General features: G+C 57.1%; 9 protein-coding genes across 9 annotated transcripts; 3 read left to right on the top strand and 6 right to left on the bottom strand.

Annotated features, from left to right (window-relative positions):
* Positions 1–264: 264 nt before the first annotated feature.
* B0H18DRAFT_1040277 (uncharacterized protein) lies at positions 265–1,174 on the bottom strand (the record flags this gene model as incomplete). The annotated part of the gene is made up of 2 exons (XM_048030545.1): positions 265–757; positions 812–1,174. The coding sequence occupies 2 exons, from the start codon at positions 1,169–1,171 to the stop codon at positions 332–334; spliced, it is 786 nt and encodes a 261-aa protein (XP_047887332.1). The 3' UTR covers positions 265–331.
* A 257-nt stretch (positions 1,175–1,431) lies between these two features.
* Positions 1,432–1,961, bottom strand: B0H18DRAFT_828389 (ribose 5-phosphate isomerase A-domain-containing protein; the record flags this gene model as incomplete). The annotated part of the gene is made up of 3 exons (XM_048039370.1): positions 1,432–1,554; positions 1,608–1,740; positions 1,792–1,961. Coding segments are annotated over 3 exons (426 nt in total), but the record flags the coding sequence as incomplete, so codon positions are not given.
* Positions 1,822–2,891, bottom strand: B0H18DRAFT_1040272 (uncharacterized protein). The gene is made up of 2 exons (XM_048030544.1): positions 2,873–2,891; positions 1,822–2,811 (listed from the first exon to the last, which is right to left on the bottom strand). The coding sequence occupies exon 2, from the start codon at positions 2,732–2,734 to the stop codon at positions 2,213–2,215; it is 522 nt and encodes a 173-aa protein (XP_047887330.1). The 5' UTR covers positions 2,735–2,811; positions 2,873–2,891; the 3' UTR covers positions 1,822–2,212.
* A 608-nt stretch (positions 2,892–3,499) lies between these two features.
* Positions 3,500–4,690, top strand: B0H18DRAFT_1040269 (uncharacterized protein). The gene is made up of 2 exons (XM_048030543.1): positions 3,500–4,054; positions 4,113–4,690. The coding sequence occupies exons 1-2, from the start codon at positions 3,641–3,643 to the stop codon at positions 4,203–4,205; spliced, it is 507 nt and encodes a 168-aa protein (XP_047887329.1). The 5' UTR covers positions 3,500–3,640; the 3' UTR covers positions 4,206–4,690.
* An 800-nt stretch (positions 4,691–5,490) lies between these two features.
* B0H18DRAFT_89601 (uncharacterized protein) lies at positions 5,491–6,988 on the bottom strand. The gene is made up of 4 exons (XM_048041410.1): positions 6,513–6,988; positions 6,296–6,460; positions 5,880–6,239; positions 5,491–5,817 (listed from the first exon to the last, which is right to left on the bottom strand). Exons 1-4 carry the CDS (start codon positions 6,873–6,875, stop codon positions 5,557–5,559), a joined length of 1,149 nt encoding a protein of 382 aa, XP_047887328.1. The 5' UTR covers positions 6,876–6,988; the 3' UTR covers positions 5,491–5,556.
* A 3,490-nt stretch (positions 6,989–10,478) lies between these two features.
* On the top strand, positions 10,479–13,863 carry B0H18DRAFT_1040261 (uncharacterized protein; the record flags this gene model as incomplete). The annotated part of the gene is made up of 9 exons (XM_048030542.1): positions 10,479–10,581; positions 10,715–10,762; positions 10,786–11,071; positions 11,107–11,144; positions 11,174–11,813; positions 11,951–12,247; positions 12,268–12,494; positions 12,555–13,028; positions 13,294–13,863. Coding segments are annotated over 8 exons (2,394 nt in total), but the record flags the coding sequence as incomplete, so codon positions are not given.
* Positions 13,864–14,185: 322 nt separating this feature from the next.
* Positions 14,186–16,074, bottom strand: B0H18DRAFT_1040256 (uncharacterized protein). Its single transcript, XM_048030541.1, has 7 exons — positions 15,784–16,074; positions 15,721–15,731; positions 15,488–15,670; positions 15,278–15,436; positions 14,962–15,215; positions 14,799–14,940; positions 14,186–14,746 (listed from the first exon to the last, which is right to left on the bottom strand). The coding sequence occupies exons 2-7, from the start codon at positions 15,729–15,731 to the stop codon at positions 14,584–14,586; spliced, it is 912 nt and encodes a 303-aa protein (XP_047887326.1). The 5' UTR covers positions 15,784–16,074; the 3' UTR covers positions 14,186–14,583.
* A 1,141-nt stretch (positions 16,075–17,215) lies between these two features.
* On the top strand, positions 17,216–19,728 carry B0H18DRAFT_1124692 (Mre11 DNA-binding presumed domain-containing protein; the record flags this gene model as incomplete). The annotated part of the gene is made up of 14 exons (XM_048034903.1): positions 17,216–17,307; positions 17,358–17,454; positions 17,506–17,783; positions 17,835–18,020; positions 18,074–18,242; positions 18,292–18,402; positions 18,457–18,588; positions 18,668–18,780; positions 18,833–18,920; positions 18,980–19,054; positions 19,105–19,290; positions 19,346–19,434; positions 19,486–19,617; positions 19,674–19,728. 14 exons carry the CDS (start codon positions 17,216–17,218, stop codon positions 19,726–19,728), a joined length of 1,803 nt encoding a protein of 600 aa, XP_047887325.1.
* Positions 19,729–20,186: 458 nt separating this feature from the next.
* B0H18DRAFT_1215351 (uncharacterized protein) lies at positions 20,187–23,953 on the bottom strand (the record flags this gene model as incomplete). Its single annotated transcript, XM_048036630.1, has 7 exons — positions 23,832–23,953; positions 23,323–23,776; positions 23,111–23,272; positions 22,572–23,084; positions 22,092–22,506; positions 21,405–22,027; positions 20,187–21,350 (listed from the first exon to the last, which is right to left on the bottom strand). The coding sequence occupies exons 2-7, from the start codon at positions 23,698–23,700 to the stop codon at positions 20,187–20,189; spliced, it is 3,255 nt and encodes a 1,084-aa protein (XP_047887324.1). The 5' UTR covers positions 23,701–23,776; positions 23,832–23,953.
* Positions 23,954–24,024: the final 71 nt, after the last annotated feature.

Here is a 24,024-nt window from a genome sequence, read left to right as displayed (position 1 = left end):
TCTCACGCGCGCGCGGCGCAAAATGCACTCAAGCGCGTGTTTAACAGCAAACATGCTGTCGATGTATTAGAGTCAATGTATTAGAGAGCACAACAAACACGGCACTCAACCCAAACCATCGCCTCTAACTTGTCCCAAGTGGATCGGCTTCGAGGACGCAGGCATCGCCACCTCCTTGAACGCCTCGCTGAGGGTCGGGTGCGGATGGCACGTCCTCGCGACGCCCTCCGAGCTCGCGCCACACTCGAGTGCGAGCATCGCCTCCCGCGATCATCTCGCCCGCGTTCGGGCCCACGATGTGCGCGCCGAGGATGCGGTCCGTCTCCGCCTCTTAGCCCTCCGTGTCCAGGTTCGTCTTCGGGCGAGTTCGCCTGGAACGGGAACTTGCCGACCTTGTACTGCACCCCGCCACCCCTGGGTGCGCGTATGCCTTGATGTACTCCACCACGATGCTCTCCACCGCCGATATGCCCTCCTCCTCGGCCTTGTGCGCGAGCATCAGCCTCAAGGTGACGTCCTGGATGCACTTCACACCGGAGTTATACTGGTCGTCGATCGCGATGCAGCCACGGGGGTCAACCTCCACGCCGATCTTGTCCAGTCCGAGGCTGGCAGTCAGGGACACGGCCAACGGAGACGAGCTTGACGTCCGCGGCCACCTGAGCAGCAGTTGAGCTCGAGAACGAGCGCGCCGCCGCTCACCTTCAGACCGAGTTGTGCAGCCTTCAAGTTGATAGCCACGACGTAACCACCGGGACTGCCACGCCAACGACGTAAGCGCGAAACAGCTATCACGAGCCACGCAACTCACCTGCACCAATGACGATGCAGCTATGGCTGCGAAGATAAGCGAGAGCGGTAGCGTACTCGTCCAGAGACCTGCAACATGGGTGGGAAAGAAGGGGAAGTGCCACACAGGCATCGAGGAAGAGAAAGCGGGAGTCGGGAGAGAGGATGGCGGCGGCAAATGCGAACTCTCTCTATGTTTCCTTTGACGATTGCGCTGCTCTTGCTCCTCGTCCTCGTCCTCGTCGATACCCATACCCGTCGGCTCTGGCGTCCCCGGTCGGCTGAGTTCATCCCTCCGTCGCCTCCACACTACGTCGTCGCATATTGGTGCTTCGAGCGCCATCGTCAGCGGACATGCAGTGTTCTTCGCACGATTGGTCATGGCACCATTCCACACGCTGAGGCTTCGAAGCATCTCCATCTCGCGCGGACGTTCTTCCATGAGCTCGCGCATCGTGCTCACTTCGCGCTTGATGATGTCTTGCTCTGCAAGCATGTCTTCTAGCGTCCGGATCTTCCCGATTCGTGGCGCCTCTGGGGGTGCCTGCGACTGAGGCGGCATGATGGGGAACCTGCTCCTCGATCTTCAGTGTCTCGCCCTTCTCCGTGTGCAGCGTGGTCGTTTGGTCGCGCATGGCCGTCGACGGGGCCCGCCTTCGACTTGGTCATGTGAAGTGTGGCGTTCGGCGACCCGACGAGATGGACGTTCTGCAGCACTTTCGCGTAGGTGAACTGTGCGACCTCGATCGGGACGCCTTGCTGGAACTGCAAGTCCGGTCGATGGGGCGCTGGGCAGCAGTGGGAAGGGAGACACGCACGTTCTTTCCAAGCACGGCAGTGTCCTTGCGGTAGTCCGCCGCAACGATGAAGTTGTCTGCAGCCGCCGCGAGCACCTTTTCACGCAGATGGCACGCTCCGCCGCCCTTGATGCGGTTCAACGTCTTGTCGACCCTGCGCGGCGCGATCAGCTCTCGCCTGCATGGGCACGGACTGTCCACGCACGAATCCGCGCCGCCTATCGTGACGTCAATGACAGGGTACTGGTCGATGCCGCCGGGCAACAGCTGCGCGCTCACGATGAGCTCCTTGGACTGGAAGCTCGCCTGGATGAACACGCGGTCCTTGTTGCGAGCCGCTCCTTGCGCGACTATACGTTCGACCACGTAGGGCAATGCCAGAGCCAATGCCAATGACCTGCCCTCGTCAGAGACCAGGAGGCCTACAGACGGGCACGACGCACCTTGTCATGCGGCTTCACAAAGCCGGTCCACGGCCGTCCACGCAGAGGCGCTTGGACGCCTCGATGTCCGTCGGCGGCGGGGGGACTGCATCGGAGTGAATCTCCCCCATCTCTCGATCGAATAGAGGATGAGAGGCGCACCCTTTGGATGTGGTGAGATGAGCGCAGATGGGCTGCCCGTCTTTAGGAGCGACTGGTTGAGCCACTGGCGGAGTGGCCTCGGGTATTAGGCAGACTCGCTCGGGGTCCTTCAGTCGTGCAGGCGACCGAAGATGCGTACAAGCGAGGGTAGGCGGGCGAGTAGAGGGGTACGATGAGTGCGATGATCTTGGAGGTTGGAGTCAGAGTGCGCTTACTGGAGGTCGCCGGGCGTGAGGATTGCGGGTGGAACGAGCATCTTGCTGTGCTATATAGACTCGCGCAAACTCCTGGCTCGTGCGCTGCGCTGGTAGAGGGGTAGATGCCGAGTAGAACGAAGGAGAGGATGGGGAGAAAGTGGGCAGAACACGGTGGCGATGGCGGCAGGTGCGCCGTGGAGCCCAGGTGGGCAGTCTCGCCCGACGTTGTGCGGAACTCATGAGGCGGCCGCGCCGATCCCGCGTGGGCAGGCGATGGAGATGGTGGAGATGGCGGAAATGACATGACAGGCACGGCGGAGTTGCCCAGGTGCACGACCTCGCGGATGCGCGTCCGGATGTGCTGCATCTTGGCGGCCAGCTCGTCGGTCAGGGAGTGGAAGAAGAGCCTGGAGAGCGGGCATTTGGTCGGCTCGTTTTGGTACACTGAGAGCGCAGTCACGGTGGGTCAGTGTGCATGCGGATACTGGCTGCAGAGCTGCTCTACCTGCAAGAGCTGTGGGTGGCGCCGGCGGCGGGGCGCAGCCGGGGGTGATGGCTGCGGCGAGTCCGACATGGTGAGAGTGAGGCGGGCAGAGGAGGGAAGAATAAGGTGTTCGTCTGTGGCTTGCGGGTGTTCGTCTGGAGCACGTACGTCGGAGCGATAGGCTCGGCGTACCCAATGCGCGATGTTCGGCGGCGAAGAGAGGGGCGGCAGTGACTGGGTGGGCACGCCCGGTGAAGGCGTACCGTCGATTGTCGAGCAAGCTTCCTGCTCGCTTTCCCTGCTCCCCGCGCCCGTGCCCCTACTATCCTTTTCTATCCTCCTCATATCATCCCCGCTCTGCGCTCATCGCGTTCTGGACAGTCTTGTCGCTCGAGGCTGGACTTGCGCGCGCGTTGCGCAAGACCTGGTTCACGTGGCTAGGTTGCTTGTCACCAGAACCACGGATGTCGAGTGGAGGTTCCCAGATTCGAAAGGAGGGACCCGCTGGGTCAGGAGCGCGAGCGGGAGAGCGGGAGAGGGAGATCGGAGAGGGTAGACTCGGGCGATCTTGATGGTTCAGCTAGTCGGGCGTCAGTTCGAGCTCGCCTGACCGCCGGCGCGTTCCGACTTGACTCCGGCGGTCGTGGTGGCTGCCCGAGTCGTCAAGCATGCTAAAAAAAAACGCACGGTCCGCTCGCCGTTCAAACGTTCAAACTTTCACGCGGACTCGCCGCGCGCGTCGCGCACGACCTCATCAGTGCGTCTAGCAGACTCTAGCTTAGCGACATCATGACCCTCTGCCGACCGTGTCCTGCCCTCGAACAGCCCGGACAATTGGGACTTGGCCGAGACTTTCTCGTATGCCGTCGCCTTCGGTATCCACCTCACTGTCCACGACTGCCCTCGTCGCTCTTTATCTGCATCAAGACGAATCTTTTACAACAGATTCTGCGTAACGTTGGAGAAAGGGCCCACGCAGGCGACGAACAACAATGGCCATGTCCTTCGCTCAATTGTCTACTTCCACGTCACCGTCATCTCGCAGGCTCTCAACTTCGTGGCGCGCTGGCATGGGTTCATCCGCGCCCTGTTCACGGCGTGCTGCGTCGTACAGCTCGTGTCGACGATCATCGCTGTGTACGCCAATCTGAGGTTCGCTACCACCCGCGGAATCCCACTTGGGTGGGTGTTGCCTGGGTCTGGGTACGCCTTCGATTATCTTGTCGTGGCCCTCTACATTGTCTTACCTGCGCGCCTGCAGGGCATCATCCTGTTCGTCCGCCTCGACTGGATCAGGTTCACGATGAAGCCACCATCCTCCAGGGGCTTCCCGGGCCCCGCAGCGCTGCAATAGCGCAGGCTTCCCTCGGCCAGTCCCCGGGTGCCCCGCAACCCGCACCTAGTCCCGCGCGGTGCGTGGGCAGAGCCACGCTGCGCCCACACTCACGAGGTTGCCGGGGGCCGCTGCGCGCGCATGAAGGATGCCTTCTGGAGGCCGCGTTCAGGTGGCAGCGGCGCGCGCCCCGAGTTCAACCGCCGCGGCCGCGCGCTTGCGGATCTTGAGGTACTGGCCAATGCTCAGCCGCAGCTCTTCTGGCGGCGATCCTGCATCGATGTTCGCGTTGGGGTAAGGCCCGGGTGGTCGCATCTGCAGGGTCGCCAAAGGAGGATTCGGTTGCAGTCTCTGGTCCCCTCTCCGCAGCCGCCGGCGGAGCGAGTTCGGGCGCGCGCCTTCAGTTCGCGCCGGCTGCAGCCTGGCCGCGCCCGCCCGAGCGCCAATCGACCAGCTTGTGCCCGCCCGCTGGCCATTGCCGCAGAGCACCCAGGTTGGTGGCCGCCGCCGCCTGCGCGCCGCGCGCTGCCTGCGCCGGCTTGGCTAAGCATTGGCTGCGCGTGCGCAGGCGCCCACCCTCCAGGTCCTGGGAGGCAGTGCCCGCCGCCTTTTCCGCTGGACCCAATGCGCTCTCCAGCCGCCCCGCGCCGGCCCCGCTCACCTGCGAAAGAATCCCGCAACTCGGGACTTTCTGCCCGCCCGCTACCGGCGGCTTCGCCAGCGCCGAGATCTTCCTCGTGCCTGCTGCCCCCGCGGCGGCTTGGCCAACTTCCTGGTGCCCTTACTCGCCGGTATCCCCATTGCCGCGCCTGCGGCACCCGCCCCCGGCGCCCAGCAGCTTATTGAGAACCGGGCCGCGCGCTCGCGCCGGGACCGGGTTGCTCGATTTCGAGCCTTTCTGGTGCACGCGCAACTCTGCGCACCCCGAGGTTGCACCGCTACCACCCGCCTCTTCATGCGCTTCGCCACCTTGAGTGCCGCGCCGAAGTTCGACTTCGCGCCCCCTCCATTGGCGACGGCGGCGCCGGCAACGAGGACTGGTGGAACGGTGGTGGACGCGAACTGTAGAGCAAGAATCAGCACGATAGTTCAGAGCCAACATAAATTTCATAGATGTTCTGTTCCTAAGCCATACCGGTACAGCGCAGCCCGAAAACTGCCAGGGGTGAATCTGTACGACTACGAGTGCATACTGCGAGCGAGCGGCGAGGAGATAGAACATACGACGAGTATTATATGAGTGAATGAAGTGCAAATGGTAAGCAAGGTAGAATAGCGCGAAGACCACGCGGAAAAGGCAGGGAGGACTCGGGCGTCGCTACGATCGTAAAGCAGGCCCGAGTCGCCTCCACCTGCAAACTGAATGAGAACATCAAAGGATACCACCATGGGGACTGGCGATCGCAGAAAGCAATTCCTCAAGAAGCCAGCTGTCGATTGCATTGAGGAGGGACGTCGGCTTGTCCACCGAATTCGGATCGTATACCTCGTGGACGAGCTGTGCGAGGTAGGCAGTCGGAACGACACCTTCCTTGAAGCATGTCTGCCAGCTGACGATGCCTTCCTTTTCGCAGAATGCGCGGCTTGCGACAGGGCAGGCATACGCCTCGTCACTATTGCCGACGAAAGTGATCTGGAAAACCGACTCAGGATCCATATGCATACTAACGATGCAGACCTGCTGCGAGTACGAACCTTGATTTTCTCGCTACCCACAATCGAGTCGGAGCCAGTGGCAGCGATGGCGAGCATGCGAGGGCGGAAGCTCGGAGAGTCGATCTCTTCAAGTGAAACGAGGTCAGAGGTGAACGTCCCGGCAGCTCGCTTCCTCTCGAACGACGCAGCGCAGGGAATGCCTGTGCGCTGGAGGAAGCCCCTGACCACATCCCCTAGACTGGCGCGCCCATCGTCGAAGGCTATCGTCTTCAGGGGAAGAGGGACGGTGTGCTTGACGATAATATCGAGGTAAGGCTTGAGGCTTTCGTAGCTGCCAATTCGTGTCGAACAGGCTGCCATCACGAGTGCAGCTGGTCCACCGGCGAATGCTTGAGCAGCCTGAAGAAGACTGTAAGAAAGGTAGTCCCTCGGCTGATAGTGCTGCATTAACGAACCTTCGACAATGTGAACCCGTTGTGACACGGCAACTCGAAGCCTGCGCGGAAAGCACGAGTATCGGTATGCTCTGCAACAGTGTCGTCGCCTAGCAGAGCCTTGTACAGGAGCATTGGGGCAAAAGCAGCATGTGTTTCTTCGTCACGAATCGTGTACAATGCAGTCTGCAAAATCTCGTCTCGTCATCTACAAAGCAGATCATGTGCGGCGACTTACATGCTTCCCAAGGTAAATGACAAAGTCTTCTTCGAAAGGTGTGAGATCGCCAGTCGGCCCAATGCTGTCAAGCTGGATGATCTCCGCTGCGAGACGAGGATGGAAGGCCTGTGTGACCTCGCGCGTGATCGCCTCAAAGTTGCAGCCATTGAGAAGATAGATCAACCATTCCCCTGCGATCTTCGGGATTGCCATACCATTCACCAAGCAGAGGCCGACGATGGCACCGAGGGCCCCAAGCTCTTCCTTCTGCGCAGGACTCAAGGCTCGCGGAGGGCAAGCAAGGACGTTGGAGTTCTCGCCAAGCCTCGTCATGAAGTACGATGGTAAGCAGCGAGAGAATTCTGCGAGCAGTACCATCATTGTCTGCCGTTCAAGCCCATCGCCGAACGACGCAACAAGAGGCAGGTCGCCAACTTCGTGGTGCGGATGCTGAGAACGACGAGCATTACCACGAGGAGGAACACATGGGGAACTAGAGACTTACGCGCGGAACGATCGATTCATGGCAAGGATGTGGGTGAAGTCGCCGTTGACTGCAGCCTGGCCAAGCATGTCCTTGAAGATGACTGCCATATGTGGCACGTCAGAACCGTCGATGCGGAGGCGACAAGAAGGCCTCTGGCCATCAGATGCAGCCTCAAAAACTGCATTCCTGAGCTCTGCGAGAGCCTCGCATCGTACAGCAGGGTGGTAGGACCCAGACGCCGGACGATATGGAGTCGACCATCCCAGTCGAGGAGGGATCAAGTCCAGCACAAACATGGTATAGTCGCGTTCGCTGCAGAGCAGGGATCGATGATAGCTGCATAGGTGTTAAGCAGCGATGACTGAATAACAGGCACGACACTTACTTGTGCTGCCCAGCTCTGCGCGGCCGCGCCGATACTCGTCGGGGGTGGCTCGGAGCATTGGACACTGCCGCAGGAGCAGTTGGACCAGCAGGTCCATCGTCGAGGCTGAGGACTCCAACCCAGGACTAGTAGGGCCAACTAGGCCAAGGGCTTCTTCAACCTCGTCATCGGTGTCGCTACTAGTAACTCCGAGTCTCTGGCTAGGCACGTCGAATCACAGAGCACATCGCTATCGTGAGCATGCCCCGATCCAGACGTCCCATCGCGGGCAGCCCATTATAGAATCCGTCCGAAATGCAGGTATGCGGAAGAGGCGGGCTTCGGGGAGGGCAGAGGGAAGGCGAAGCGAGACTGGGGCATTGGCAATGACTAATGAAGTTGGAGTAAACATGTGCCTGCAGCGAATGAGCAAGACGAATGGACACATACCGAAGTAGACATGAAGTGCACCATCCCGGATACAGAGACGAGGCTTACAGAAGTACAAGACAAACATAGTCGACGCGAGGGTGGCGATGGTCATGTCTGGTGCAACAGGGTAGCGATGGAGCCATGCCTGTCCATCTTGGGTGGGAGTACCCTTGTTATGCAGCGACAGAAGCTGAAGCTCGAGCTGTTCGTGGCGATGCTGCGAGAAATTGAGTACCTGGGCAAATCGTAGCCGAGCGGTGACGCCCTGAGATCGGCGATAATATCCTCAACAAAAGTGACGATGGATGTTTCGAAAGGGCGCTCATACGTGCGCGCAAGGCCGAAGGAGTTGAGGTAGTCTCGCATGGTGGAGTAGCGAAACTGGAAAAGGGGGAACTTGTAACCCATCGATTCGGCATCTGGAGCGAGCTACAGCAAGCGATTCAGCAAAGTAAGCCACGATTGATCAACTGAAAGGCTTACAGAAGGAGGGTATACATGAGCGACGAGCCGCAATTGACCAGCTTCAGTCAGGCATGGGCCTATCTCCTTGTGTATGCCCCGGGGGACGACCGGAGCCTGGCTGCGTCGCGATCGGGTCGCTCGGGGAGCCGAGCTCGCCCCACGAGGCTGCCGACTTGGACCAGCTGCATTACGAGCAGCTGATGTTCGCCTCTCGATGTTGACTCGCTGCGAGGTGCCTGGTGCTTGTGTCGCATTGAACCCGACGAATGGCTGGGTCGGCGAGGGGGCAGCAAGTGGCATCGCAGCCTGCATAACACCTGGGAAGCCGAGCGAAGGTGCTGGCTGAGACCCATAAGTAGGAAACAGGGGGGCAGGGGCAGCCGAAAATGCGAGTTGCGGAGGTTCAGGTGGGGCCAGCGACGACGACGACAGGTGGCTCCGATGGCTGTGATATGGCGCGATCGGAGGTGCAGCACTCGCAGCAGCAGGCGATGCATCAGGCTGTCCAGTGTTTGGAGCTGACGACGACATGGTGGGACCCTGAGGGCCTGGCGACGATGCTGTCGGAGTCGAGTCGAGAGCCCGGCGAAGCTGTGCAAGCTGGGCAGGCGTGAAACCAGCTAGTAGGCCTGGGTCGAGCGAGGATTGCGAAAGGGGGCGATTATCCATGGCAGGCTAAGAGGTATCGTCAACAGGAAGGACTATTGGGAGAGCATGGATACTCACTGTGAATCTGAAGTGTCGTAAATGAACTATAGCTGCAGGGCAGCGACGAAGAACCAGACTCGGAGCTTGAAGTATACAGTGAACTCTAGTAAAGCGATGGGTCAGCTCGGATGGTAGCAAAGAATGAGAAAAACCCACAAGTCGATGAAGAGGCCAGACGACCTTTAAGGATATGAGCAAAGCATCCAGAACGATTGGCAAGGCACTCACCGATATTATGGAGAGAATAGTATGCAACAGTGAATATTGCGAGCAATGAATCTTGAGAGAGTCCGAGGTCAGGGGCATGTATGGAAACGATACACAAGTTCGAGGCACTCACGAGGTTTGGCAAGTATTAACAGTGGGCGACTGGAGGCACTTCGGTGTCAGGAACTCGACAGCTAATCCATCGTGAGAGGGCAGAGCTCACCGATAGGGTTGTTTGAGAGGCGACAAGCTGTCAACTCGGACGAGCTCAGAGGGGAGTAAGATGGAGAGGAACTCGACGACTGAGGGGACACTAGGCCAGGTGTGACGATCCGAGTGTTGCAGGGGAAGGCAGGCAGCCTAAGTCGACTCGTTGGCTGACGACGACAGCGACCTCTAGTAATAGGGGCAGCAGGTAAGCCCACGAGGCATCACGAACAAATAAGCACACACCTCGTACCGACCTCGCCTACAGTGGTCTTCGGCTTCGATCACTGGAATCGATGCGAGGATTCTAAGGAGAACAGAAACTTCAGCATCGTGCAGTCCCTGAAACACGCAAAGACTGAGATTACCGAGGAGAAAGATTTGCGACTCCTGGCAAAGGTCGGAAATACAATCAGCCACGACTCGGAGTAGGTCGACTGAAGCTCCAACCAAAGAAGCGACCCACCTCGCGTAGTCCAGGGAATCCGTACAGACCGAGATTCACGAGTAGGGATTCACTATTGGCGAACACTGGAAATGTGGTCGCACATACGAATAGGCTGACCAAAGCTCCATGTTTGAAGTACCAATGTATATCTCTAAAGGACAAGTTTACATATTCACTGTAGGGAGTCGAATATCAGATTATGACCGAGCAGTGCAGAATTATACTCTACCTCAGCTAGGGCAATGCGTACGACAGTCGGCACATCTAAGTACGAAGTGTACGAAGTTAAGCGCCGACTACAGACGAAAAGTACGATTTCCTGTACGACTTATCAGTAAGTAATTTTCCGTGATAACGACCGTCATACATCAGACCGATTTTGAGGTAGTTGCCTTTTTAACACAACTTTAATCATTGGCCTAAGCTTGGATCTCAGACGTGCCCCATCAATTTAAAGGACCGCGGATGTTGCGCTTGCACGGCCCTCGTGCGGTTCCGGCTGTAATCCTTCCTGCAAGTTTCGCTGGCCTCCCCACAAACTGCGGCATCATCGCCCCAGTTCACTGTTATGGATATCAAGCAGACCAGCGAGAGGAACATGGTCATGTGGATGAACGAAGTAGATGGGATAATTGCGGTTATGCCCGTTCCCGTCGACGAGTTCCTGCGTCGATATGTGCCCAGCCGCATTGAGCTGACCTCTCCTAAAACTCGACATCCTTTTGACGTTCCTGTGGGTGTGCCGGAACCACGCATGTATGAGCCTCTGGTAAGTCGTCGGGGAGTGCGGGTCTAGACAGTCTTCCGATGCTTGTCCAGAGTACTGGCCTCAAGAGCCTGGTCACAGACTTTGCGCCTGAACGACGCCTTTGCTTCCATAACAACGCGCACCACATAACAAGTCTCCGTACGGCGAATACGAACGGGAACTCCACTCCACCAGGCCCGACGTTATCGCTCCCTCCCTGGCCAGACATTCTCGGGGAAATTCCCTGATCGCTGGCGAAACATATCTCTTGTTCTCGAGGCGAAGAGCACAGAGAGAGTTGATCCCATGCGATACCACTCGAAGGCGAACAACGAATCACTGGTACAACTGTCCAAGAGTGCACGCAATGTCCTGTTCGCACAGAGTAGGCTGTTCGTCTTTGCCATCGGCATCTATGGCACTAAGGCGCGCATCTATCGGTTCGACCACGCCGGAGCCGTTTGCTCAGAAGCATTCGATTACGCGGCTGCACATGGGGCGTTCTCCACGAGTTTCTGTGGCGATTCGTCAATCCAATCCCTAAAGGATGCGACGTCGTCGGAGCCGATCCAACTGTTCGCCTTGTCACGACGCTGGATCGCACCGAGGAGAGGAGCAGTTGCGTGCAGGGGGCGTCACCCATGACAACGAGACGTTAAAGGCATGTCGTTGGATCACCGTCAAGGGATCGAAGGGGCAAGAGGACAAGAGGTATCTCCTCTACGAAGTGGTCTTTGCGAATACGCGTCTCTTCTCCCGCGCCACGACAGTATGGAAGGCGTTGGAGGTCGACAAGAAGGGCTGGCCGACGAACGTGGAGACTGATGCGGAGGGTCGGCCATGTGGAGTGCAGGTCATCATCAAGGATTCCTGGCGGCAGCTGGCGCGCAAGCCTGAGCTAGAATACTACAGACAGATTTATGGACACATGGCGTCGCGGCTTATGCAGTCCGACCTCATGATGGACGCATCCGACGACATTCTTGAGGAGGTGGTCATGAAGGCTTGGGGCGGAGCGTGGCATGTGCTGGCGGAAATTATTGTCGGCAATGACCTTGGCACAGAGGACCTCCAACTGGCTGCCGAGGAGCGAGTCGGTCAGCAGACGTGCTCCGGTGAACAGCAAGTGAAAGGATCTCACCAATTATTCGAGCGAAGCCACACGAGAATCGTCTCAAAATCGGTTGGTACGCCGCTATCGGGCTTCCAGAGAACGAGGGAGATGGTGCAAGCACTACGTGACGCAATTTATGGTATGTATCATGTTTGAAATTACACTACGCAACACCTAGCTGATATTGTGTCGCTTTTAGGGCACAAAACAGCATTCGAGGCTGGAATCCTACACCGCGACATCAGCGAGGGCAACATCTTGATCGCAATGGGCGAGGCTTCCTCCACGATCTCGACCATGCCTTCAATTGGATGGCACATCTGTTCGATCAAGGCTACGAACATACGGTCGAGAGCTGGGAGCAATACGTTAAGAAAGCGGAGGGGATCCCGGGAAGCGGCGGTGGCGACCTAAAGCCTGCTAGCGCAGCCCATCCAGAGTGCGCGTTACCCTCTTGCAACAACAACCAAGGTAGTCGTCGTCGTGTGCCTGCGCCAATTGTCAGCAGGAATGCCCAGAGGGAGTATCGTGTCGACGTTATACTTGCCGAGAAGGTTGTGGAGGGCAGCAATGGTACTACGTGAAGTGGGAAGGATACGACGGAAAAAACAGCTCGTGGGAACCATCAGCGAACGTACGGAACTGCGCCGCATTGGTGAATTGGCTTGAGCGGCCACCAGAAGAGCGGATCACGTTGTCAGAGCCATATATGCGGGGACATCACGTTGCGTCGCTCGAGCCCTATGAGGCAACAAGTGGAGGTCGAGGCGCCGCTGGAATCTCGGAAGAGGCAAAGAGAATGGAATGTAAAGAGCGTACTGTGAGTCTTCATATGTCACGAGGGCGAAAGAGTCCTCAGACTGACATCGATCTCCAACAGGGTACGTTGTATTTCATGGCCATGGAGGTTCTCGAAGGTGATGTCATCCACGATGTCCGTCACGACCTGGAGTCGTTCTTTTGGCTCCTGATTTGGCTCGTGCTGAGGCACACCGCCTATGCGCATCGCGACGGACTCGATGCGCTGCGTTCGTTGTTCGACCAACCTACCTATGGAGCCTTGGCGGATAAGAAGAGGGGCTGGCTTCTGTCGCCTCCAATGAGCGTGAAAGATAACAAACCGCTTACGGACCTCATCACCAAGTTCAAGAGGCTGTGCAAGCTGAACATGTTCGACGAGGATAATCCGTCTGGTTTCAAATCGTTGACATATGGCAGCGTATTGGAGGTGTTCGACGAGGCACTTGCGCGGCAAGACTGGCCATCTGGTGACAAGGCAATCCCGTTTGTCACCCTTGCCGATCCCAATCGACCTCATCTAGCGCGACCTGAGGGCGCCATTCTGAGCAGCCAGGTCAACTCGCAGGCTCGCTGTGACTTGGGACCGATCAACTTGCCTATGTCTCGGGAGATCATGACTGCCATACTCCGTAGGCAGCCGATGCGAAAGGAGAAGTGGACTTTGAGCGCCGAAGACATTCCACAGATCGAGCGACAGCAGCCTACGAACGAAGATGTCGTTCCCGGGATCGAGCGCGGTGCATTCTCAGGTGCCCAACCTCCACTCGCGTCAAGACCTCGCGCTCAGCACTTGAAAACTTGGGCCGGCGACAATATAGTTGGACTGCTGCGAATGCCGAATGCTCCAACCGTCAAACGTCCTCTGGCACGAGGATCTGGTCCAGCGCCCATGGCTATACGAGGACCGGTTCCGGAGTTACGAGATCTACCTACTGCGTCGGCACGAGCGAGATCCACTTCGAAGTCCCCCAGTCCCTCTTCAGACGACGCTCCGGGACGAGTGCAGCCCCATCCTCGGACATTTTCTGCTGGATCACTACCACTGCCTTCCGTCCGGAGCCTGGCTCAGGCAGCTCCCGATAGTCTCTCAAATACTGATCACGGCGAGGGTCCGGCAAATGGTGACCATCGTACGAGACGGAAACGGTCGCACGAGGAATCGGATAGCCACGAAGATGAGCTTGGACATTCGAAGCGTTTAAGGACCCGTATAGTCAGCAGCGGCCTCGTCGTCAAACTGCTCGCAGGTGATCTCGTCCGTCTTAGGTGAGGTCAGATGTCGAGAACTTCCCCGGTCCAGTAACCTGCACTTCGTCTCTGTACATGTATCGTGCCCGTCAATATAAGACCACTGTATCCTCCACGCCCACTGGAGTCAGTCACACCGGCGATCCTCTACATTCGTGATACATAGCTCCTTCCCGAGTGCGCGTTGAGCTCTACTGCCCTCGTATGAGTACCACGGTCACGGTGGCGCGCTCTAAGTCACTCCTGCGTATTTGCTTGTCTAGAACCACGCATCGACATATCCGTGGCGAATATTCTGCGTGAACTGCACGTCCAACCTCGTTCACTATGGGCGTTGAGACATGCAGTCGCGAGAATGTCACAAGTGTACCGAACAATGTCTGGCAGTCGTATGGCACAACGGTGTTTGGCTAACAAGGTGCTCACCGTTAGTCCTCGAGGTCCTCGAGAGTAAGTCGAAGTAGTAGGTGATATGGAATCCGGACAGCCTTCAGAGCGTTCGTGCCTGCGATACTACTGTGCCATCGCGCGGCCGGACGCGAGTATCGATCGCATCGACAACGCGTCCGACCCTCTGCGCAGGACCCGCACTCAGTGGCAGAGGAGCGACTTCGCATGCACCCATGAACACAGCCGCGACGCCGACAACCCACAGAGCCAGCCCACATCCGCCATGACTCCGCCCTGTCAGAGAACTCACTGAACACGCACACCACAACGCCGTCCGCCCCCAGAAGTTCATTACAGACACCGTCTATATAACTAAGCCGGAACGAGCGCGCATAACACGTCGAGAGCACATAACAATATGATCGTCATTGACGCACTACTTTTCGCCGCCAGGGCGCGGGAGCGGGCACCTACTCGGGCTTGCCCTGCTTTCCCGCCTCGATGTCCTCGAGGGGCACGCGGTCGTACACACCATTCGACGGCTTCTGCTGCGCTAGTTGCGACTCGCTGTGCTTGACCCAGGTGTAGTAGAGCGAGCCGAGGAGAATGATCGCGATGGATGATGCGCGGCCACTGGAAATGCGACGTGAGCGACTGACGAGGGAGTGGAGAAACGGACGCTCACGTTGTGATGATATCGTGGAAGAGCCACATGCCGAGAAGGGAGGCAGCGACGCCGCGCACCGCGGACGAGACCATGTGAGTGATAGGAGAGGTGACCTTGATGGAGAGCAGACTGGCGATGCTCATGAGAAGCCGAAGAGGCCCTGAGAGGATGAGTTGGCCACGTTCGACATAGGAGAGCAGGACATGGCTTACCGTAATCAGAGAGCCCAGCATGAATGTGTAAAGCTGGCCCGGCGTGGACTCCGGACCGAATAACAGCTTCATCACGCCGGGGAGCTCGCCGCCGAGCACGACGACCGGAGTCAGCGCAATCACGCTCAGCAAGTTCGTGTACCACGAGAGGTGGAGCGCGCTCCCGTGTACGACGTCAAGGGACTTCTTGATCACGACAGAGTGCAGCGCGGTAATCATAGAGCTGACCACACCAAACGTGATGCCGATCGCGGAGACGTGGGTGCCGTCCATGAAGACACCAACGAAGAAGCCGAGGTGACGATGGAGCAGGCCATCAAAATGCGCAGGGAGGGTCGGGCGTGCAGGAGGAAGAAGGACGTGCCGACGGTGAAAGGGAGCACCATGCCACGCGCGACCTGGTAGAAGGACGCGTCGACGTACTTCAGGGTGTAGTTGCTGAGACTGGAGAGGACTGAGCGATTAGTTAGTTGTAACTTGACGTCGTGTGCGCACCTCAATCCAATTAAACTGAGCGACACTGTCGGTATGAGGCCCTTGATGATCTGCCAGTCCCAACGTAATGGCAGTTGGATCATCCCGAACATGTGCGCGAAGAGGAAGAGCACAACAGCAATGATGAGCTGCATGTCCAGGAAGAATAGCGGAACATCCGTGGTGTTGAGGACCCACTTGTTGCTAGAGAACTCTGTCAGCTGTGTCGCAAAGATTACACGGTGACCACATACGCCATAACCATCTAGTCGCCTCTGTCAGTACTTGCAACGCCACCAGATAAGTTCTCGACGTACCGACAGTGCTGCGACGAGGTAAAAAGTCACCGTACCGGCCTATTGGACATCTCATACATGATCCCGGACGCTAAGCACGCTACGACTTACGACGAGGGCCCTGCTCGGTGGTGCGTTGTCGTGTCCATGGCGAGCGGAAGACATGAGACCAGTCCAAGCAGTGACGTTGTATAGGTTCTATAAGGCTGTAGAGAATCTAATGTGGGGGAGACAGCTCGAGTCGTGAGAGCGCCGTGACGGCTGCGGCTTCCTCGTAGAGTGACCAGCGTGCGACCGTTTGCAAACCACCGAGACCACGCGAAGAGCGCTCGCGACGACAAGGAAATGGGCAGCTCGCGGGATGATAGGGAGGAGGACGTGTTGGTAGGAGCTAAAGCTGGCAGGCACCGCCAAAAGCACACAGGACACGTGCGGGGATAGCGGGAATTACTTGATTTGGTGACTGAAGCGGTTAATTCCCGCCATCACGTATTTATCACGTGATTAACGGAATACGCCGACTCGGTGGCTGCGCAGAGACGCGACGCGACGCGTCGCGTCGTGTTTCCCATTGCGCTAACCGACTGCTGGCGCTGAGGACGTTACTTCGCTCAACTACTCGCTCCATCAAATCATCGACGCGTTATATCTTTTGCAAAGACTACTCATACTATCAAAACCTACTGCTTTGCAAGCTCAGTCTGCAGTGTAGACGCCAAGCTCGATACTCCTGAAGCCGCCAACAATCGCAGGTCCACAAGTTGTTAATGGCATCTGACGACGAACGTGGATCCGCACCACCACCACCGACCATTAGAATGCCTGTGTGTCACTCTATCTCGCTCGTCGATTCAGATTGAGTTAAAAGTCCCCGCTGTGGCGTAGATGCGGATGACACGATCAAAATTTTGCTAGCGACCGACAACCACATAGGATACCTAGAGAGGGACCCCGTTCGAGGACAAGACTCCATCAATACGTTCGAGAGATCCTACAACTAGCCGTCAAAAACGATGTAAGTCTGTCTTTATAAATGTGTTGCGTAAGGCAGCTATTTGCATAATGATAGATACCCCCGGCGTGTTGTACATGCAGACGGACTCCCCAAAAGACGCTTCGTTTGAGAGAAAGCGCCAGCCTCCGTCGCAGTCATTGGCGGCGCGACATCGCAAACCTGGGGGCGATTGGAGCCCCGGCCATATTTATAACAAACGAGGGGTGTCTAACGTCATGCAAATAGTTATGAGCGAATGTGCGTCGATGCGCATCGACTGTTAGATTGTCCGTCGGACATACATATGCGTGTGCTCACCTATTCCGCACTGTGGACTGCTCGTCGCTGTGGCTATGGCATTTCTTGACCCAATGTGTCCTCACTCAGGTCGACTTCATATTACTTGGCGGAGATCTGTTTCACGACAATCGACCATCCCGCGATTGTCTATATCAAGTGATGGCCCTTTTGCGCGAGTACACGCTCGGGGACAGGCCAATTCAAGTCGAGCTGTTGAGCGACCCGGACGAAGGCAGAGCACCTGGTTTCTCGTATGACACTGTTTTTTCAGCCCCGACGTGACGCTGATTCCCGGAGAAAGATTCCCGGCCGTTAACTACGAAGACCCAAACCTCAATATTGCGATCCCAGTCTTCTCCATCCATGGGAACCACGACGACCCACAAGGTGCTGGCCCGGTAGGTCTTCTGCGCTCGCTTCATCGCACAGCACATTCAAAGCGCATACAGCAAGGCGCCCTGGCCGCACTTGACATGCTTTCCATCAGCGGTCTCATCAACTACATGGGCAAGGTCGACCTTCCGCTCAACGCGGCCGAGGCGCAGCAGAGCGGCATCGCGATCAAACCTGTCCTCCTGCGAAAGGGTAACACGCGCCTCGGCATGTACGGCGTCGGAAACATCAAGGACCAGCGGATGCACTATGAGCTCCGGAGTAACCGCGTGCGGATGTTCATGCCGAAGGACAAGGACGACTGGTTCAATATCTTGATCCTGCACCAGAACCGGTGCGTGGGCGCATGTTGGAGCACGGGGCTAAGTGACTGATCGGGATGCAGGGTTGCCCACGGGCCACAACAATCAGTACCAGAGGGTATGTTTGATGACACCGTTGACCTGGTCGTCTGGGGTCACGAACACGACTGCCGTATCGTACCCGAGTCTGTGGCCGGTAAGAAGTACTACGTATCACAGCCCGGATCGTCTGTTGCCACCTCGCTCGCGGACGGGGAGTCGATAGAGAAGTGCGTCGCACTGTCTCCATTGCTGTAATCACCGCTGACTGTATGCCTGCTAGGCACGTTGCGCTGCTCAAGATTCAAGGCAAGGAGTTCGAGCTCACGCCTATACCACTGCGGACCGTGCGTCCGTTCGTCCTAGACGAAGTTGTCCTCAGCGAGATCGCGGAGGAGGAGGATATCGACCTCGCGGACCGCATGGCGATTACTAAATACCTCAAACGACGAGTGCGTCGGTGCATACTGACTGGATGGTGCATTGCTGATCACTGTCTAGGTCACTGAACTCATCGAGAAGGCCAACTCGCTATGGGACGAGCGGAACGAGCGCGCCGTCGCCGAAGGGGAGGACGAACTCCCTCGGATGCTCCCTATCGTCCGACTAAAGGTACCCCCCTCCTTCCCTAACATCCCATCATCTAGTCTCAGCCGCACGTCATAGGTCGATACCACAGGTGTTTCCGAGCTCTCGAACCCCGTACGCTTCGGACAGGAGTTCCAGGGGCAACTCGCGAACCCGCGGGACGTGCTCGTCTTCCACCGTGCTAAGGCGGCCGCGCGTCGCGGACCCAAGGTCACTGCGGACCAGCCCGAGCTCAGCATCGACGACCCCGACCTGAGCATTCGGAGAAGCTCTCGAAGTGCGCGTGCAGACGCTCGTGCGGGAGTACCTGGCGGCGCAGGAGCTCCAGCTGCTCGGCGAGGTGGGGATGTCGGATGCGATCGAGACATTCGTGGACAAGGACGATATACACGCTATTCAGACGTGAGTGGAGTCGGTGCTTCAGTACGCGTGTCAGGGTCTGATGTCGCTGCAGACACGTGCAGACTGCGTTGAAGTCATTGATGAAAGGCGTGCAGGCAAACGGGAAGGAGGACCTCTCTGACGATGGCCTCGATGAAATCGTACGTGGCGGGCACTGTCGTCGCGAGCATCTGCGCACTCAGTCGTGTTCCATTCTCAGGTCGACAAGGTGCGGGAGAAGCAGAACCAGGAGTACTTGGAGCGACGTGGTGAAGAACAACCTGCCAAGTCAAAGGTAAACCGTCATGATAATGAAAGCTATATACCCGACTGATCTCGCCACAGGGCAAAGGCAGAGCCGCGGACGACTCAGACGCTTCAGTTGACTCCATGCTGATGGATGTCGATGCGGGCGGCTCTGACTTCGAGCAGCCGTCCGAGGTTGAACAGCCAAAGAAAAAGACTAGGGCACCGGCAAAGAAGGCGGCACCTGCTAAGAAAGCACCTGCGAAGGGTCGTGGAAAGAAAGCGGTGCGTGTCAGACGTCCTCAGTCTCTTGGCTGCTGACAGGTAATGATATATATAGGCTGTGTCTGACGATGACGAGGATGAAATTGAAGACGAAGAGCCGCCTCCCAAAACGACGAAGCGTACGAATCGTGCCGCGGTCCTCAGGTGCGTTCAGCTGCTACTGCCATTCTACGCATGCTTATTCGCGTTCGGCAGTCAACCATCCACGCAAAGAAAGCCCCGACTAAAAAGAGTACAGCGAAACAGTCCACCCTCGCCTTCGGCCCCTCTGGGAGATCTTCGACACGCGCCGCAGCAACTCGAGCTACCAAGAAGATGGCTGATGTGGTAAGTTACTATGCGTGATCATGCGAATTGCTCATAGATGTTCTTGGTACTCCTAGGTTGAATTGGACAGCGATTGAGGTGTCGGCTGCGCCATGGGATCCCATCCGCTGATGTATTGTATTGTGTCGAGGCCATCGCTGTGACTCGTTGTTTCCTGCCAAGAGATGCCTTCGTCTGCTTTGTTTCATACCCTACACTCACCGTCGTTCGGAAGACTTGTAGCTGATTGACCGCGCAAGCACAATGACTTGATTGGAGACCCAGGTGTACAATGGATGAACAACGTGCAAACAGTTACAGGTAGCCAACGCAGGGCTCGTGGCCTCTATTAACAGTCATACAACGCTGAGTAGAATAGGACAAGAAACAGCTCGGACCCGTGCGCATTAAATATGATGAGAGGAAAGTGTGCGTGTAGAGTACGCAGTTAATTATACAGATGTGGTATTGATGACAGGACTTATGTACCCGACGCCTACTCAAGCATTGTAGACGCAGAGATTCGAGCGTCCAAACACTGTGGAATCACTTAGTCCATTCGCGTTCTAAACTGGCTGCTAGATACTCACCTAAGATGGGCGTGACCGGAACAACTGACGACGAGACTGCTGGCTGCGAGTCCGCGAGCGCTTTGAAGGCCCAAGTTCTTCCTCGTTTCTTCCCAGGTCCTCGTACGATCGTTTCCGCCCATTGTGGGATACTCCGCTCGGACTGCTCACGCGTTCATACTCGCGAGTGTGCGATGAATCGAGGCCGTGACCAATGTGCGGGGGGCTATCTGGCCCACTGTCGGGTTCTTCCAAGGCTGCTTGAAGTCGGCTCGCTATTGAAGGGGAGCCTGAGTGCGTATCCCAAGGTTCCGGCGATTCTGGTTGTTCCTGCACCGCAGGTGACGAGGGTATCTCGCTGATCGAGCTGGCTGTGGATCGTCGCGGCATAGATGGCGTGGGCGAGTCAGGGAGTGGCGGTGGCATGACGATATCGGTGTCTCGCAAAGACGAATGTCTCGACCTCCGCGGGGGGCCTTCAACATACGACAGACCGCGCCCACTAACAGGCACACTACCTGAAGCTGTTCGAACGGCATCTTCAAAGGTTCCTGAGCTGGATCCCATCCGGCTCCGAAGGAGATTCATAGCACCGTCAATGCTACGAGTACCCCCACTCGCGACATCTTGATCGCGCTGCAAGTTGACGATACCCAAGGGCAGAGGCAGCTTAGAGCTACCGGCTCTAGCAGACGTGTGATTTTGACCCTGTCCGCTTAGTTGACCGCCTGGTATGCTGCCTTGGGGACGTGCTTGATGCCGCAGATCAGGGTTACGGGCAGGAACGAAGGGTATCGCTGCGTCGTCGACGGGCCAGTCCTCGCGATCGAGAGCGTCGTCGAAGATCTTGAGCACGCTGTCGTACGTCAATGGCATGAAGATGTCTTTGTAGTGGGATACTCTGCAAAGCTTCGTAAACTTCTCGAGGATGTATGTGAGAGGTGCGTTGCCCTCGACGCCAATTGAGTCGCCAGTCAAGAGCCAGCCCGCCTTTGAAAACGAGCATTGCCCATCGGTAGGTTGGTCGAACAGCGTCTTCAGCGTCAGGGCCGTATCTGAATGAGTATGCGCGGTATGTCGCAGAACGAGCCAGATGAGTAGCCAGAAGAAAGACTCCAGGTCATGTTTGACTTGATGAATGACTGGACCCCGCAGCACTTCGATGGCCATGAAGTAGAACGTGCCCTGATCGCATTCTGACGTCAGTTGAATTCGGTCCACTGTTTGATGTGGACTTACGGTGCGTTCCTTGCACTCTGTGCGATTACGCTCTGCTCTCACTGGTGCAGCGCCGGTTTCGTTCTTGCTCGTGGCTGAAACAGCCTCCTCCCCTGTGCCACTGGTGTCCTTAGGCAGGTGCTTCTTCGACAACTCTCTTCGCTCGTCTTCAGGACGCTTCATCCAATCCAGAAACGCCGCGCAGCCCCGTACGTTAGCTGCAGGCTCCCATGTGGCCTGGTCCTCGTCAACGCCTTCCCACTTCACCTTGTACTTGCGCGTTCGCCCCTCCCTCCGTTCCGCGATGACGGCATCGACGTAATACTCTTTTTCGCCTTTCCTGTTGACGATCGGGGCAGGAGGCGAGCGCTTGTTCGTGCCACTGTCGATGCCACCCACGGGTGGCGCCTTCTCAGCTGTAGCGCATTCTGCGGCGCCCGCGCCCTCCCTCGGAATGCCCGCGCCCGTCTTCACATATTTATCCCAGCTTTCGATCGTATGCTCGTATCTTCGGACATACAGGAACGCCTTCCAGTTTGACGCATAGTCAAGATCGTGCAGGAAGCCTCGCCCGTTAGCGATCAAAACATTGCCTTCGCTGATGTCGCGATGCAAAATCCCAGCCTCGAATGCAGTGCGGTGTCCTATGTGTGAAACGAAAGACACTGTGAGTTCGCAGACAAATCTGTACTGAGAAGACGCGCTTACCGTAAATTGCATCGCGAAGTGCCTGCGCCATCTCCCGGGTTTCGCGGAAACGCGAGAGGGGCGTACCAACTGATCTCGACACAGTTCGCGTGTGACTGCGTTCGAGGAACTGGTGCAAGAGCTCGTTTTGATATTTCGCGGAGGACGTATGCTGTCCGACGCGCTCTCGGTCGGCCATGCTCAACTCTTCTTCCCCGAGATCGTCGCCTGCTACAAATTGTGCCAATCCAGTCCATTCTTGGTCCCATGCGCTCAGGAACGCCTCTGCCTCTGTCATGTCGTCGTCGGCCTCAAGGTAGTCCTGTATCAGTCGCGACCCAATATAAGCGTTGATCTGCTCGTAATGCTCGGTCTCTGGTCTCCGCGCCAGCTGTTGCCACGAATCCTTGATGATGACATGCTTTCCTGCGATTTGCTCGAGATCGACCATGTATTCCCAACAGGTCGGTCCGCGTCATCTGCCTGCAATGCCGACCATACTGTCGTCGCGCGGGAAAACAGACCAGGGTTGATGAACACTAGGTCGTACAAGAGATACTTGATGTACCTCCCCTCGGCGGCGCCCTTGACGGTGACCCAGCGACACATACTCCACGTGTTATCGTCGTAATCAACGCCTCCTAGGCGTAGTTCTGCCTCCAGCTGCTCTCGATCATCCTGCGTTGGAAGCCGCACAGTCGGGTCAGCCCCGACGATGTCACATCCTTCGTGCATAGGGTTGACAAGACGCCACAGGAACTCGTGTAAGACTGCGCCACCCTTCGACGTGTACGGGAATAGAGGCGAACAGACTGCGCCAGCGTGGTCGAAACGATAGATGCGCGCTTTGTCGCCATAGATGCCGACTGCGAAGGTAAACAATCTGCTCTGGGAAACCAGGATATTGCGCGCGCTTTTGGCCAACTGTACCAACGCCTCGTTATTCTCCTTCGAGGAATATCCCATCGGATCAGCTTTCTCGGTGTTCTTCGCCTCGAATACGACGGATATGTTCTCCAACGATCAGGGAATTTCCCTACAAATGTCTGGCCAGGAAGCGATGCGACGACATCCGGCTTAGTCGCGTGGTAATCGTGCTCGTACTTCTCGAACGGAAACTTGATGAGTTCGTGTGCGTTGTTGTGAAAGCATGGTTGCTTCTCCGGGGGAAAGTCCACAACTAGCTTCTTGAGCCCGTTACACTACAAAGAGTCAGCAGAAGGTTCACCTGAGTGGTCTCTCGACTACTTACCAGAGGCTCATACATACGCGACTCGGCCACACCAACAGGGACGTTGAAGGGACGCCGAGCTTTCAACGATGGCAGCGCGGCATTGCTAGGTACGAACACGCACAAGAACTCATCTATCGACGAGGTCATGTCCACGATCTTGCCGTCTACCTCGCTCCGCCAAGCCGCCATGTCTTGCTCGTTCGCCTGCCTGATATTCCGCATATCAAAGTGATACACGATCTGCTTCGCCGTGCGAGGAGTGGAGTGCGCCATTGGAGGTCGCAAAGGTGCGGTTGTTGATCGAGGGGAATGAAGAGGAGGGGGATTACTACAGCGGAAGCTGCACGAGCGGCGGTGCGAGCGCGACACCCGCGCTCCTTTAAATCGGTGAGGCATGTCGGAGGTCCAGTGGCTATCGTTGTGTTCAAAAAAGGCAGCTGTACGGATGGACCCTCGAACTCAGTCTGATGAGCTGTGCATGAGTCAGTCTGTGGTCTCGCCCAAACGGGGAGGTTGGTATGGCTCACCACCCAATATGTCGCGCAGTCTTTGGACCTTCTGCCCCGCAAGAAATGCTATTAGATGTATGCAGTGCACTCACAGCTATGGTTCGCAGTAGATACGCGGTATTCGCGTCGCAGCGTACTCTGGAGCGCGGAATGAGGAGGAAGAGAGCGTGGCGGGACAGCGCCACAACCGCGCTCGTGGATCAGGCGGAGT

This window comes from Fomitopsis serialis (assembly GCF_022376445.1).
Source record: "Fomitopsis serialis strain Sig1Antser10 chromosome Unknown B0H18scaffold_130, whole genome shotgun sequence".
In the NCBI taxonomy this organism is placed as follows: Eukaryota; Fungi; Basidiomycota; class Agaricomycetes; order Polyporales; family Fomitopsidaceae; genus Fomitopsis; species Fomitopsis serialis.
This window is presented reverse-complemented; position numbering and strand designations above follow the sequence as displayed.

What these genes read in the sequence shown, in the direction of transcription:
- B0H18DRAFT_1040269 (XM_048030543.1), top strand. Translation starts at nt 3,641, where the DNA reads ATGACCCTCTGCCGACCGTGTCCTGCCCTCGAACAGCCCGGACAATTG. An exon ending in TGGGTGTTGCCTGGGTCTGG is followed by an intron (nt 4,055 to 4,112) that starts GTACGCCTTCGA and finishes GCGCGCCTGCAG; the next exon opens with GGCATCATCCTGTTCGTCCG.
- B0H18DRAFT_1040256 (XM_048030541.1), bottom strand. An exon ending in ATCGTCACCTCGGCTTCTTC is followed by an intron (nt 15,216 to 15,277) that starts GTTGGTGTCTTC and finishes TGGTGTGGTCAG; the next exon opens with CTCTATGATTACCGCGCTGC. An exon ending in TTCCACGATATCATCACAAC is followed by an intron (nt 14,747 to 14,798) that starts GTGAGCGTCCGT and finishes TCGCATTTCCAG; the next exon opens with TGGCCGCGCATCATCCATCG.
- B0H18DRAFT_89601 (XM_048041410.1), bottom strand. Translation starts at nt 6,875, where the DNA reads ATGATGGTACTGCTCGCAGAATTCTCTCGCTGCTTACCATCGTACTTC. An exon ending in TCATTTACCTTGGGAAGCAT is followed by an intron (nt 6,461 to 6,512) that starts GTAAGTCGCCGC and finishes GAGATTTTGCAG; the next exon opens with ACTGCATTGTACACGATTCG. An exon ending in TGGGTAGCGAGAAAATCAAG is followed by an intron (nt 5,818 to 5,879) that starts GTTCGTACTCGC and finishes TCGGTTTTCCAG; the next exon opens with ATCACTTTCGTCGGCAATAG.
- B0H18DRAFT_1040272 (XM_048030544.1), bottom strand. Translation starts at nt 2,734, where the DNA reads ATGCAGCACATCCGGACGCGCATCCGCGAGGTCGTGCACCTGGGCAAC.